Raw genomic sequence first — 14,653 nt, forward strand, 5'->3', positions numbered from 1 at the left:
TGTTACTTAATCATAGCTCCAAAGCGAATGAGTGCTGGCACTGGCCATTCAGAAATGCAAAAGAGAAGCCTTGAAGGGTTTAAGTGAACAGGAGAAAGTTTTTGATTTAATAAGGAAGGGGGGGGAGTCATATGCTGAGGTTGCTAAGATCTATTGTAGGAATGAATCCTCTAGCTTTGAAATTGTGAATAAGTGATAAGAAGTTGGTGCTAGTTTTGCAGGCACTGTGAAAGTTACAGCCACAGTATGTGATAACTGTGGAATAGGGAAGTATGTTAATATGGAAAAGGCATTCAACGTGTGGATGGAAGAAATGAACAGAAAATGTGTTCTGGTTGACAGCAACTTGTTGCACCCAGAATGGTTGAGCCCATACAAGGACTTGAACGAGAGATTCCCCTGAAGTGAGTGATACCAAACTGCCTGCTTACATGGATTCAGGACTAGGTTTGGACTGAAAGATAGGAAAATGACTGGAGAGGCTGCATCTGCCAAGATGGGAAGAAGTTGATTAAGGAGAAGGGATATCCTACCATCCAAAGCAAGTCTTCACTGGCCATGAAGCCAGACTTTTCTGGAAGAAGATGCCTTATAGAACTTGCTCACATAAAACTATGAAAGAGACATTGGGACATAAAACATGGAAGGACATATTAGTATTGTGTGGCATCACTGTAGAGCATGTGACTAATCCAGGCATGGTGTACAGAGCAAGGAACCCACACACTCTCAAAAACAAAAATTGTCTACCCATTGCTGGCAGTGTTACCAGAAAGTGTGGATGATAAACATATTATTTATGGAATGATTCCACCAGAACTTCATCCCAAAAGTAACAAAACAAAACACGTATGGAAGAGGAAGGATTGGAATTTAAAGGCTTGTTAATAAATGGTGCACCTGGCCATCCCAAATCTGTTTGCCATTAAAGTGAAAATATTGAGATTTGGTTTTCACCCCTACATATAGTCTCATTGCTTGGTCCCCTTGCTAGGGGATAATTTGGTTTGTCAAAGTCATACATGCCTGCCAGGTATTTGGTCCTGTTTGACCAGCAATCAATGCAAACGTTAACCTGGACATGATGCTAAAATCTTCCATTATTACTGAAACATTCATCATCAGTAACATTCACCAAAGCCATAATGGATAGATTAAAACTCTGTTACTGGAAGGACCTGTTGAGTGAAATCATGAATGATTTTAATGGCTTCCCAAGGAGCAGTGGAGAAGTTAGAAAAATCATACCCTATGCAAGACAAGTTGATATAGAAGGTATTTGCTGACATGATTGATATGGGAGAACATGTCAAAGGCCATTGAGAAGGATTAACAAATGAGAAATTGGAAGAAGTTGAGTCTTCTATAGTGGAAAGTTAAGAAGAAACTGAAGTAGAACCAGCAGGGTGGACATACCCAAAATTTGCCAGTGTTTCAAATTGCAGACATTAAAGGACAAAATTGTGGAACACAGTCCTTAGAAGCAATGTAGCGGCCGGTGCCATGGCTCACTTGGCTAATCCTCCGCCTGCGGTGCCGGCACCCCGGGTTCTAGTCCCGGTTGGGGTGCCGGATTCTGTCCCAGTTGCTCTTCTTCCAGTCCAGCTCCCTGCTGTGGCCTGGGAAGGCAGTGGAGGATGGCCCAAGTGCTTTGGGCCCTGCACCCGCATGGGAGACCAGGAGGAAGCACCTGGCTCCTGGCTTCAGATCAGCGCAGCGCACCGGCCATAGCAGCCATTTAGGGGGTAAACCAACAGAAGGAAGACCTTTCTCTCTGTCTCTCTCACTGTCTAACTCTGCCTGTCAAAAAAAAAAAAAAAAAAAAAAAAAAAAGGCAGTGTAGCATTGGATTTATTTGAATGCTCACCAAAGGATTACAACCTCTGCAACTACACTTTTGTAACTTAAAAAGACACCAACATTTCATTGATGTTATTGCAAAAGGTTTTTTTAAAAAAAAGACCCTTCAATTCTTCAGTACCCCAACCATCTTCATCTGTCCCTGGTCTCCAACTCTTGATATCATCATGGTTCAGTGATCCAGGATCACTCAAAGCAGATGACTCTCCTTCTGACATTTCACCAGGTCAAGAGTAGCCCAGCACTAGGTCACAATGCCTGCGTCATTCACCTCACTTCATCTCATCACAAAGGCATTCTATCATTTTGCATGATTATAATAAGGGTGAGTGCAGTATATTAAGATATACTGAGAGAAATAAAAGACCACATTCATGTAAATTTTATTACAGTATATTGCTGTAACTGCTCTATTATATTTTTATTGTTAATCACTTACAGTGCCCAGTTATAAGTTAAACTTTATCCTAGGCATATATGGGTAAGGTGCATTGAATTGATCAGGTTTGGTATTCATCATTGTCTTGGGCATCTGCTGGAGCTCCCGGAGCATAACCCCCATGTCTAAGAGGGGGTTGCTGTACGTATAATCATCATCATTGAGAGAGCTGAGAAGGCTAACCAGTAATGTTGACTAGCAACGTTAGAAATAAAGATTGAAGACGACCACACAAGTGTTAGTTTGTTATTTGCTTCATTTTCCAAGGTAGAAAGAGTGGATGGAAACTTAGCAAATTGCTGTTTACAGTGAATAAATGTTTAGTTTTGAACTAAATATTTAGATCAGGACTAGAAAGATCTAATTTGATAGCATTTCCCATGTAAATACCCAAGTTCAGTGTGCAACAACAGCATTACTGTGAAAGCTAGCATCTTACTCTGCACATTTAAAAAACTGGTATGGTTATTTGTGGTTTGCAAAATACATTTTTTAAAGTTTAGATTTCTTGAGATACAACTTACATACCTTGAAATTTACTTTTAAAAGAATACATAAAATGCACCCTTTTTAAATTTTTTTTAACTTTTATTTAATGAATATAAATTTCCAAAGTACAGAATATGGATTACAATGGCTTCCCCCCCATAACGTCCCTCCAACCTGCAACCCTCCCCTTATCCACTCCCTCTCCCCTTCCATTCACATCAAGATTCATTTTCGATTCTCTTTATATACAGAAGATCAGTTGAGCATACATTAAGTAAAGATTTCAACAGTTTGCTCCCACACAGAAACATAAAGTGAAAAATACTGTTTGAGTACTAGTTATAGCATTAAATCTCAATGTACAGCACACTAAGGACAAAGATCCTACATGAGGAGTAAGTGCACAGTGACTCCTGTTGTTGACTTAACAAATTGACACTCTTGTTTATGGCATCAGTAATCACCCTAGGCTCTTGTCATGAGCTGCCAAGGCTATGGAAGCCCCCTGAGTTCACTGACTCTGATCATATTTAGACAAGGCCATGGTCAAAGTGGAAGTTCTCTCCTCCCTTCAGAGAAAGGTACCTCCTTCTTTGATGACCCGTTCTTTCCACTGGGATCTCACTCGTGGAGATCTTTCATTTAGGTTCCCCCCCCACCCAGAGTGTCTTGGCTTTCCATGCCTGAAATACTCTCATGGGCATTTCAGCCGGATCCGCATGCCTTAAGGGCTGATTATGAGGCCAGAGTGCTGTTAGGACATTTGCCATTCTATGGGTCTGCTGTGTATCTCGCTTCCCATGTTGGATCATTCTCTCCCTTTTTGATTCTATCAGCTAGTATTTGCAGACACTATTCTTGTTTATGTGATCCCTTTGGTTCTTAGTCCTATCATTACGATCAATTGTGAACAGAAATTGATCACTTGGACTAGTGAGATGGCATTGGTACATGCCACCTCGATGGGATTGAATTCGAATCCCCTGGTATGTTTCTAACTCTACCGTTTGAGGTAAGTCAGCTTGAGCATGTCCCGAATTGCACATCTCTTCCCTCTTTTATTCCCACTCTTATATTTTACAGCGATCACTTTTCAGTTAAGTTTCAGCACTTAAGAAGAATTGTGTATTGATTACAGTATTCAACCAAAAGTATTAAGTAGAACAAACAAAAAAAAATACTAAGAGGGATAACATATTAAGCTGCTCATCAACAGTCAGGGTGAGGGCTGATCAAGTCACCGTTTCTCATAGTGTTCATTTCACTTTAACAGGTTTCCTTTTTGGAAAATGCGCCCTTTTTTAGGATAGTATTCTAAGCTCAGAGAAGACTCATTCATTCACAGTCACCACAATTAAGATACCACTTCTGTCATTCCAGAATGTTCCCTCATGTCCCTTTCACTCCTGCCCTTTCCCAGCCCCTGGCAACCACCGACTCTCTTCTGACCTCCTAGTTTTGCAAACTATTCTTCCCTCAATTGTGAAAAATTCATTCTCACAAGACCTCTACAATATTAATATTACTATCGTGTCAGTTTTACAGTGAAGACCCTAAGGTTCCTAAGCCACGTCCCCATAGTTGTATCCCATGAGCAGTGGAGCAGGGACCTGAACCCTTGTCTTCTAGCTCAAGATCCTGAGTGCTTCGCTCAGCCCTTCCAGGTAGCACCTTGCTCCAAAAGCCTCATTCTTCTCTGTGTTGTTCAGTCACCCCCAGGTGGATCTTGTTTTAGAATCTTGCATTAAATTTTCACAATAACATGGTAAAGGAACTAGAGCAATGTTTCTTAGTGTTTTTAGACTTCTTAGACTGTTTCCCAATCACTCCTGGCTCCCATTAACTCAACACTGCAGAGGCTCTGTGTATCTGCGTGTGGCACTGCGTGTGCAGCTGTACTTACTGCATAACCTATCCCCTCTCCCCCCTCATCCTTGCAGGACCAGCCCTTCCCAAGGCTTGAGCATACTCCTCCGTGGCTCTGTTTCGCTCGCTGACCCTGATTCTGCCCTCTGAGCCTTCCTTTTTCATGAAAGGCAGCACCTGCTTACAGCTGAGTAGCTATATCAGTCTACTTCTGGCCAATGGAATTTGGGGGATCCAACTGCCTGCCTTCTTTTTGTGCCCTTTCTGTGTCTTTCATTCCAACTTAGCTGTGTGCGGGTGATGAAATATACTTTACAAGAACTTTGAGTCTGTTGTGGATTTTAGCAAGAATTCATTTCCATTATTTTTTTTAAAAGAAAACATATCCACAGATCTTTTCCAAATAATCCCTTTTCTATCTTTGGCTCATAGACAATGGCTATGAATTCCTGGAGACCCTTAGAGTTGATGGCAAGGATCTGTGAGACAAACCAATAAACATGTGAAGGGGATCTTTGTATGGCTGAATAGCAGGATTTTGGTCTCTCTGGGGTTTTAGCAAAAAGTTCTGTGCAGTCACGCTCTCAATCTCTGCTGTAGAGCCTGCTTGCCTCACAGTGACTCTCTTAATTTTAGTGTCTGTTGCCATCTGGAGAGTCTTGGAATTTTAAAAATCAACTTTCATTTCCTATTTGTGTAAGTTCCCTCAATTTCTTTCTCACTCTCATATTTTACTGTAAGTGGCAAGATGAATCCAGATGGTACTTTGAAAACAGAGCCTGGAAATCTCTTTAACTATATACCTAAGCTCAGTGCTTACAAGTTCTGCTTCCCGTACAACTGCAGGATACAATTTTGCTAAGCTTTCTGCCAACATAACAAGAATCTTCCTCCTTCCAATTCCCAGCAATATGTCCCTCATTTCCTCCAGAGCCTTCATCAGTGGTGTCCTTAAAGTCTGCTCAGGGCATTTTGTGCTTATGTAGGATACTACCCAAATTCCTTCCAGCTTTCCCCACTATTCAGTTCCAAATCTATGTCCACAGATTAGATATTTGCTATGTAGCAACACCCCACTAACAGGTACCAAACCCTATATTCCCTGTTTATTGTTGCTGTAAAAATTACCACACATTTAGTGGCTTAAAGCAACAAATATTTGCTGTCTCACAGTTGGCATGGGTCAGGAGTCCAGGGCCTCACAATGCTGAAATTAAGGTGGCAGCTTGGCCACATTTCTATTTGGAGACTTGAGTTACGAGCAGACTGTGCTTCTAAACTCATTCAGGTTGTTGGCAAATTGATTTTCTTGCAGCTGCATGACTAGGGACCAAGCTTCCTACCGGGTACTTATAGCAAGGGACCACCTGAAGCCCCCATAGTTCATTGCCATGTGGCCTTATCACAACACAGGAGCTTATTTCAAGGTCAACAGGTGACTCTCACTGCAGTCTGCTGAGACTGAATCTCCTATAATGTATTCTAATCATGGGAGTGACATCTCTTATCCCTTGCCGAATTCCAAGTCACAGGTGCTGTCTACCCTCAAAGGCAGGGGTTTATACAGGATGTAGTTCACTCCAAGGCATATTGGAGTATGTGTCTCACAGATAGGCTAGTAGGCTGAGCATGACCCTCCAAAGATAGAAGCTCTTTTTTTTTTTTTTTTTTTTTTTTTTGACAGAGTGGACAGTGAGAGAGAGAGACAGAGAGAAAGGTCTTCCTTTTCTGTTGGTTCACCCCACAATGGCCGCTGTGGCTGGCATACCGCGCTGATCCGAAGCCAGAAGCCAGGTGCTTCTCCTGTTCTCCCATGCGGGTTCAGGGCCCAAGGACCTGGGCCATCCTCCACTCCACTCCCGGGCCACCAGAGAGCTGGACTGGAAGAGGAGCAACCAGGACAGAATCCGGCACCCCGACCGGGACTAGAACCCAGTGTGCCAGCGCCACAGGCCGAGGATTAGCCTAGTGAGCTGTGGCGCCGGCCAAGATAGAAGCTCTTTAAAAAAGATTTATTTTATTTATTTGAAAGACAAAGTTACAGAAAGAGGTAGAGAACAGAGAGAAAGAGATCCTCTATCTGCTGGCTCACTCTCCAAATGGCAGCAGTGGCCGGAGCTGAGCCAGTCTGAAGCCAGGAGCTCTCCCCAGGTCTCTCACATGGGTGCAGGGGCCCTAAAGCTTGAGCCATTCTTTGCTGCTTTCCCAGGCACATTAGCAGGGAGCTGGATTGGGAGCAGAACACCTGGCACTCAAACCAGCACCCATATGGGATGCTGGCGCTGCAGGCTGAGGCTTTAATCCTCTTCACCACGGCACTGGCCCCAAGATAGCAGCTCATGTTAGTTTATTTGGGAGAAAAAGTTTCTGTTGACATGAATAAGATAAAGACCTTTAAATAAGAGGAATATCCTGGATTCTCTGGGTGGACCTGGAAGGCCATCACATATATCATTGTAAGTGGAAGGCAGAAGGAGATTGGACATGTACACAGAGGAGAAGCCCACATGTTAAGATCAAACAGGTAGAGATTTGAAGATCCTAGCATTAATTAAATATTAGGGGATGCAGCTACAACCAAGGAGTGCTGGCAACCACCAGAAGCTGGGAGAGTGAGCAACAGATCCTCCCCGTAGCCCCTGTAGAGGGTAGAGCCCAGCTGATACCATGATTTTGGCCCAGTGATACTGCTTTGCTCTTCTGACTACCAGAAATGAAATGCAGTAGAGTTATGTTTTAAGCCACCCAGTTCATGGTAATTTGTTACAGCAGCAAAAGAAAATAATACAAATGGGTATTGATTCATGGCTAAGTGTTGCTTTTTGTGTGCATTTCACTGGTTATTCATTGAGGCAAGGATTCTTTCATTAGGTTATGGATAGTGTAGGTGTTTTCTTCTATGTGTTTTCCAACTTTTATCTGTTGTCTTTTCCTTTTATATTTATTCTTTTTTAGTGATTAGTGCGAGTTCTTTGCACAGCCTATTAATCATAAATCAGTTGTATGTATTACTGAAGAAGATCTTTGTCTTCCATTCTGTTGCTTCTTTTTGCTTTGTTTGTGGTGTATTCTGCATTTAGACTTGTTCTCAACTTCCTTTATTATGGAAAATTTTAAACATACCCCAAAAAAGAGAGAATAGGATAATCTTCCATGTTCTTATCCACTCAGCTTCAACAATTACCAGTATTTTTCCCAAGAGTATTCACTTTTCCCTTTAAGTTTTAAACTTTTTGTTGTATTAGCTAAGAAATCCTTAATGATTGTGTTGGTATTATTTGTGCTGCTGAGTATTTCTGTTATTACACTCATTCTTTTTCACTGTTACATAAATGTTATGTGTTGGGGCCAGCGCTGTGCCATAGCAAATAAAGCTACCGTCTGTAGTGCCGGCATCTGTATGGGTGCTGATTCAAGTCCCAGCTGCTCCACTTCTGATCCAACTCTGCTATGCCCTGGGAAAGCAGTAGAAGATGGCGCAAGCCGTTGGGCCCCTGCACCCATGTGGAAGACCGGAGGAGGCTCCTGGCTCCTGGCTTCAAAACAGTCCATCTCAGGCAATTGCAGCCATTTGGGGAGTGAACCAACGAAAGGAAGACCTCAGTCTCTCTCTGTCTCTGCCTCTGCCTCTCTGTAACTGTGCCTTTCACATAAATAAATAAATCTTTTAAAAATTTTTAAAAATGTTATGTGTAACAATTTTAACATATTAAAAAGCCTTACTAATATCAGTGTTAATCTGTTACTTCTTCCTGAATAGCCTGTAGTTTTCTTATTCAGTGTGAACTATTAATTCAGCTCTTGGGAACTTCCAGTTGTCCAAAAAACATCATGCATTATCACCATAGAGTTTATTGAAAATCTCACATATCCACATAAGAAAGCTAATCATTCAAGAGATGCCAAAATATAAGTGAGTCAACTAAGCTGGTATTTTTGGTTTTTTCTACATAATCCCTCTCTTTACTTTTCTTATTTCTAGTGTGTCACCTGGACTTGAAGGCATGAAAGAACAGGACCTTTGCAATAAGATAATGGCTAAAATCTTGGAAAACTATAGCACCCTGTTTGAAGTAGAATGTGCAGACCATGAAGATCAGAAATGTGAAAACCTGACCAAGCTGCTTATTGTAAAAGTAAGTAATTTTCAGCATTGCTATCATTTTGGATGGAAGATTTCATTTAAATCATTCTTTGAAGATTTCATTTAAATCATTCTTTGTCTCGTGGATATAACTTTCAGATTATTATTCCTATGTGTGTCATGTCCTTCTGAAATGTTTCCTCTATCAAATGTTTATTAAGTTGAAATGTAGTTTTCTAAGATTGGAAAGAATCGTGGTGTTATGTTTCCTTATTGCTATGAAACCATCTCAGAGCACTTGCGTGAGCCGGCTCAGCTCCACCCTTTTTATAGTAGCCTGATGTTACAGCAGGACTCTGTGCCTCTGGCAGTGTTGAGGAGAGCCAGCTTCTGATCAGACTGGAGATTCCTGGAGGCAGCGTTATTGTATCTCTCTGACTCTCCCGTGTCTGGCACACGTTCAAGCTCAACCTCAGATTTTTAGTCCCTTATATGGTAGCTGTCATCTTAGGGAAGTTTCAAGCCCTATAAAAGATTCCTTGGCGACACTGTGTACATTGGTGAATAATTTGTAACATATCCTTTACATGTTGGGTAAATGCATGTTGGTCTCTCTAGAACCACAGATGAGAGTCCAAGGATAAACATCCAAACCAAATCCTTCAGATGTGGGAGAAAAAGGAATGCATCTTATTTCTTTCTCAGTTATATTGCAATCCATCATGATGGAGCTGATGAGAGACGTTTCCTCAGGAGGCTTCCTGTGATTTACCAAATTCACAACCCATGCTGTTCTGTTGTTGATTCATATGGCAATGGATGATAAAGCCAGAGGCACTTGGTTTAGAGACTTGAGGAGTGTTTTCATCTCTCCTTCCAGTGCAAGCCATGACTTAGAAGAAGGAATGAAATGTAATGGCATCAAGTAGCAGCCTACCGAAGCAGGGAAGGAGACAATTTAGGTTTTGTTATTTAGTGCTTATGCTGTCAATGCAACAGACTCCCTCTGAGGGACAGGGTGCGTCTCCTGAGAACTGAGAGGAGTGCATTTTGCAGCACCATGCCAACCCGATAAATAGACTTTAAACTGAAATTTAAGATACAAGGAGAACAGTGTTAAGATAAAATGAGATAATTGGAGACTATCAGGTATAACCAAAGCTGAGAGTAAGATGGTAACTGAAAAAAAAAAAAATGTGTCCTGGTTTACAATAGAAAGTAAAAAAAACCTACTTCATTGTTTCCACAAGAAAATTAAAATGATTTTAAATACAATATATCTTCCTCAAGTTTGCTCCTCTGATGTCTGTAGCACTTTCCAAAATGTATCTTTTTTTTAAGATTTATTTTTTTGAAAGGTGGAGTTACAGAGATGCAGAGAGAGGGAGAGAGAGAGGTCTTCCATCTGCTGGTTCACTCCCTAAATGACTGCAATGGCAGGAGGTGGACCAATCCTAAGCTAGGAGCCTGGAGCTTCTTCCAGGTCTCCCACGTGGGTTCAGGCGCCCAAAGACTTAGGCCATGTTCCACTGTTTTCCCAGGCTACAGCAGAGAGGTGGCTCAGAAGTGGAGCAGCTGGGACTCAACCAGTGTCCATATGGGATGCTGGAACCACAGGTGGTAGCTCTACCCACTACATGACAGCACTGGCCCCAAGATCTCTTTTTAAATATTAAAAAGTGATTGTCTTTGTTATTTCTGATAAACACTTTTTAACTTTTTTATTAGTGCATATAAGATATCAAAGTAACCTAAAACATGACAAAAATAGATAAATATCTATAAGATTCAATAAGGTCGTCTAGATGACGTCTCCAGGAGAGAACACTGGCGAGTCTGTAAGAACGTCACATTCCCTAGCTCTTGCCATCTGTGGCCTGTGTCACCCAGGTACTCTCCCAGCATGAAGGCCATCCCCACATGTGTGTCCTTGACCTTTGACGATAGCCATGAGCCAAAATAAACCTCTTTTCTTTATAACTATCCAGTTCTGGGTATTTCATTATAGTAGCAAAAAAATGGACTATGACAGACTGAGAGAGTGAGTCCTCACAAAGACTTCCTTGCAAGGAAGAGAAATCAGAGAAATAGTAAGGAAACGAGCTACTCAATATGCATTCACGATTTAGCGGGAAAGCTTGGGTTGCAGACAGCATGCAGTTTGAATTTTACACTGTCAGCAGAGAGCATGGGGGCAAAAGAAGAACAACAGAAGGCGTGTTTCCTGAAAGCAGGAATAGTTATGATCAGATTTGTTTTGCAGGAACATCATATCTGTCAGCAGTGGACGGGATCTGGGAAGGCGATAAGCCTAGAGGTGAGAGACAGCTTGAAACTGTGTGGCTAACATGAAGCCTACACTAAAACAGTGCCAGTGGGGTGGGCAAGAGATAGCAATGCTAAGATTCATGGAAAAGGCAGACTACGGATCCCAGTGGGAATAGTAAAGGAGCCAAGGATAAAGCTAAGGATTCTAGCAGGGCAGGTGTTACAGACTGACATTTTTGGTCCCCTCCAAATTTGTGTCTCAAAATGTTAAGGCCCACAGGAGTATAAACAAAGGCTAAAAAAGACAATCATATCACAAGATGTCCATTTAATTCCTATATATTTTTTGTGTTCTATATTAACTGCCACATACCAGAGAAAACACATGATATTTGTCTTTTTGGGACTGGCTTATTTCACTAAGCATACTTGTTGAATATTATGGTTAGTGGTGAATTAAGCCTGTGATTATAGAGTGGATTGAAATTATCTCTGCAAAAACTGAATAACAAAAAAAGGAAGAAAGGAAGGAAGGAGAGGGATTGTGGGAGGCTGAGGGAAAAGAGTGGGAAGTATGGTTATCATCTTAGAACTGTACCTATGAAGTACTAAAATCTGTTCTCTTTACGTTAGTAAAAACATTTTTAAATGCTAAGGCCCAAAGTGATGGCATTTGGAGGTTGGGGGCTTTGGGGGTCATTAGGATTATATTAGCTCATGGGCATGGGGAGCTCATGGTGGGATTGGTGACCTTGTTGAAAAAGGAAGAGACAGGATTAATCATCTCCCTCCTACCATCCCATGAACAATGACAGCCATTTGCAGACCACGAGCTTGGCCTTCACCAGACACCAGTCCTGACGATGCTTTCATCCTGGACTTCACAGTCTCCCCATCTCTGAGAAATAAACATCAGCTGTTCACACCACTCAGGCCAAGGGGCTGGCCAGCTACATTCGGAGAGGACAGAACATAGTCAGGACTTGGAGATGATGTTTGGGGAAACTGGCTCTATCACTTTCTGATCGTCTAGGGCTAAAGCTACAATTCAGGAACTACCAGCAGTATGGGAACTCAAGTATAAGATGGTCACCCAGGCAAAGCTACACTGAGAATAAATGAGGACCAGTGGTGACTGTCCAGGGAGCAGAATGCAGTATGCAGAATATGCCATTACACTGCAATACTGCGTAGCCTAAGAGCAGTGAAAGCATAGAGTCTGATTCTGGATCCTGTAAGCACACTCAGTCTCTAAATCTGTGTTTTTGGCAATCACATCACACTGACATCTTGAACTATGCTAGAAGATAACTAAAATCCTTGGACTATTTCAGTTTCTTAAAGCTTTATCTTATTTATTTGAGAGGCAGAGTGACAAACAGGTAAAAAGAGAACACTCCCATCTGCTGGTTCACTTCCCAAACGCCTGCAGTGGCTGTGGAGAGTCTGGGCTGAAGCCGGGAGTCCCGCTTTTCATGTGGGTAACAGGAATCCAAGTACCTGAGCCATCACCGCTGCCTGCCAGGATCTGTATTAGCAGGAAGCTGGAGTCAGGAGATGGAGCCAGGCATGCCGATGTGGGATGTGGGCATCTTATCTACTATGCCAAACACCGGACCCTCGATTTAACCACTGCAAAGATCAAAATTAGTGATAGCTAAGTTAAGTTGCCAGTACAAATCCTTTTATGAATTTCAGTGTAGGACTTTCCAATTACATTGATTATATCAGATATGATACTTTCAGTGTAAGAAACAGGATATTCTGCTAAAAGCAGTTTAAGCTATGAGGACATTCAGTTCTCTGAAGCAACTAGAAATGCTGTGAGACGTGTTTCCAGTGTTGGATCAGCACCCAGGCTTTCACCTCCTGAACTGGAGACATCCTCAGTGTGTTACATTCTTCAGGGTCAAAGGATTGTGGCAGCAGCTGCAGGCATCCTATCTTCCCAAAAAAACATTCCAAAGCAAGATGAAAGGGGCTGGGCCTCTTGATTCAGATGCTTACTATCTTCTTTATCTTTTTAATTTAAGATGGAATTTTACTGATTTGCATATAATAAAACGTGTAAGTCTTAAGTGTACAGTGGATGCGTTTGGGCAAATCCATGCACAGGTGTCACCCTGTTAAGATACAGAAGATTTTCTTTACTACCTAAGAATCTCCTGGCACCTTCCTCATCAGTCACCCCAAACCCACCCAGACCCCACTGAGAGGCAGCCACAGCTCTGGTATCTTAAACCAGTGTTTTCTGTCCTCAGGGACGAACATTCTTCCAGAAGCCCTTTGCTCTCAGCATTCTTTCCCTTACATGTCCTTATCCTGAAATGTGTCACCCCCAGCCTTTAAGCTTGTCACTGGCTAAAGTTGCATCTGACCTCAGCACATTACGACAACCCCAAATAACACTGCTTGGTATTTATTTTAACAAGAACAAGGCAATGGTTTGTGTGTGTGTGTGTGTGTGTGTGTACACACTCACACAGCTATGTGATATTTGACATATTCCTCCAGTTTTATTTCACTTGTAAATATGCTAATTATGGTCTCATTCCAGTCAATCACTACACTACTGAAAACAACACAATCCAGTTGTGCTTACAAAACTGTTTTATAGAATTCAGTTGTAAAGCCATAAGATCCTAAACCTTTCTTTGATGAGAGACGTAATGACTGCTTCAGTCTCATTACTTGTTATGGTTCTGTTTGTATTTCCTACATCTTGTTTTAATCTTGGTAAGTTTTACATATACCCTGAAATTTACCCATTTTGGGGGGTTTTCCAATTTGTTAGTCTGTAACATGTGAATAATAGTTTCTTACGGTCCTTTGTGTTTCTGTGATATCAGTTGTAATAGCTCCTTTTCATCTCTAATTTTATTTATTTCCATATTTCTTTTTTTCTTTGTTAGTCTGGATAAAGGTTCCTCTATTTTTGTTTATCTCTTCAAATAACAAGCTTTTTATTTTGTTGATCATTTTTTCTTTTTTTAGCTTAAATTTCATTTATTTCTTTTCTGATTCTTATTATTTCTTGACTTCTATTAATTTTGTGTTTAGTTTATCCTTGTTTTTCCTAAGTCCTTGAGATGCATTATAATATTGTTTATTTAAATTCATTCAATTTTTTAAATGTGTACACTTATACATGTCCTCTTTTTAATTTAATTTATTTTTTATTTGACAGGCAAAATTAGACAGTGAGAGAGACAGAGAGAAAGGTCTTCCTTTTCCGTTGGTTCACCCCCCAAATGGCCGCTATGGCTGATGCACTGCGCCAATCTGAAGCCAGGAGCCAGGTCCCTCCTCCTGGTCTCCCATTCAGGTGCAGAGGCCCAAGCACCTAGGCCATCCTCCACTGCCTTCCCTAGCCACAGGAAGGAGCTGGACTGGAAGAGGAGCAACCAGGACTAGAACCCAGTGCCCATATGGGATGCCGCACTGCAGGCAGAGGATTAACCAAGTGAGCCACGGTGCTGGCCCCTTTCTTTTTTTAAAAAAAATATGTATTTAAAAGAGTTGTGGGGGAGAGTGAGAGCAAGAAAGAGAGAAAGAGAGAAAGGTCTTCCATCTGCTGGTCCACTCTCCAGATGGCCACAGTGGCTGGAACTGAGCCAATCCAAAGCTGGGAGCCAGGAGCTTCCTCT

At 41.7% G+C, this 14,653-nt stretch overlaps 1 protein-coding gene across 7 annotated transcripts in view; it reads left to right on the forward strand.

Annotated features, from left to right (window-relative positions):
- The window catches only part of FAM13A (family with sequence similarity 13 member A), a 388,478-nt gene that overhangs the window by 159,153 nt on the left and 214,672 nt on the right, over nucleotides 1-14,653 (forward strand). For all 7 annotated transcript variants that reach the window (XM_070047870.1, XM_070047871.1, XM_051819564.2 and 4 more), the window contains one exon: nucleotides 8,637-8,790. In XM_070047870.1, the coding sequence (XP_069903971.1) occupies nucleotides 8,637-8,790 (154 nt within the window). The remainder of the gene's footprint in view (nucleotides 1-8,636; nucleotides 8,791-14,653) is intronic.

This window comes from Oryctolagus cuniculus, chromosome 8 (genome assembly GCF_964237555.1).
Source record: "Oryctolagus cuniculus chromosome 8, mOryCun1.1, whole genome shotgun sequence".
Classification (NCBI taxonomy): Eukaryota; Metazoa; Chordata; class Mammalia; order Lagomorpha; family Leporidae; genus Oryctolagus; species Oryctolagus cuniculus.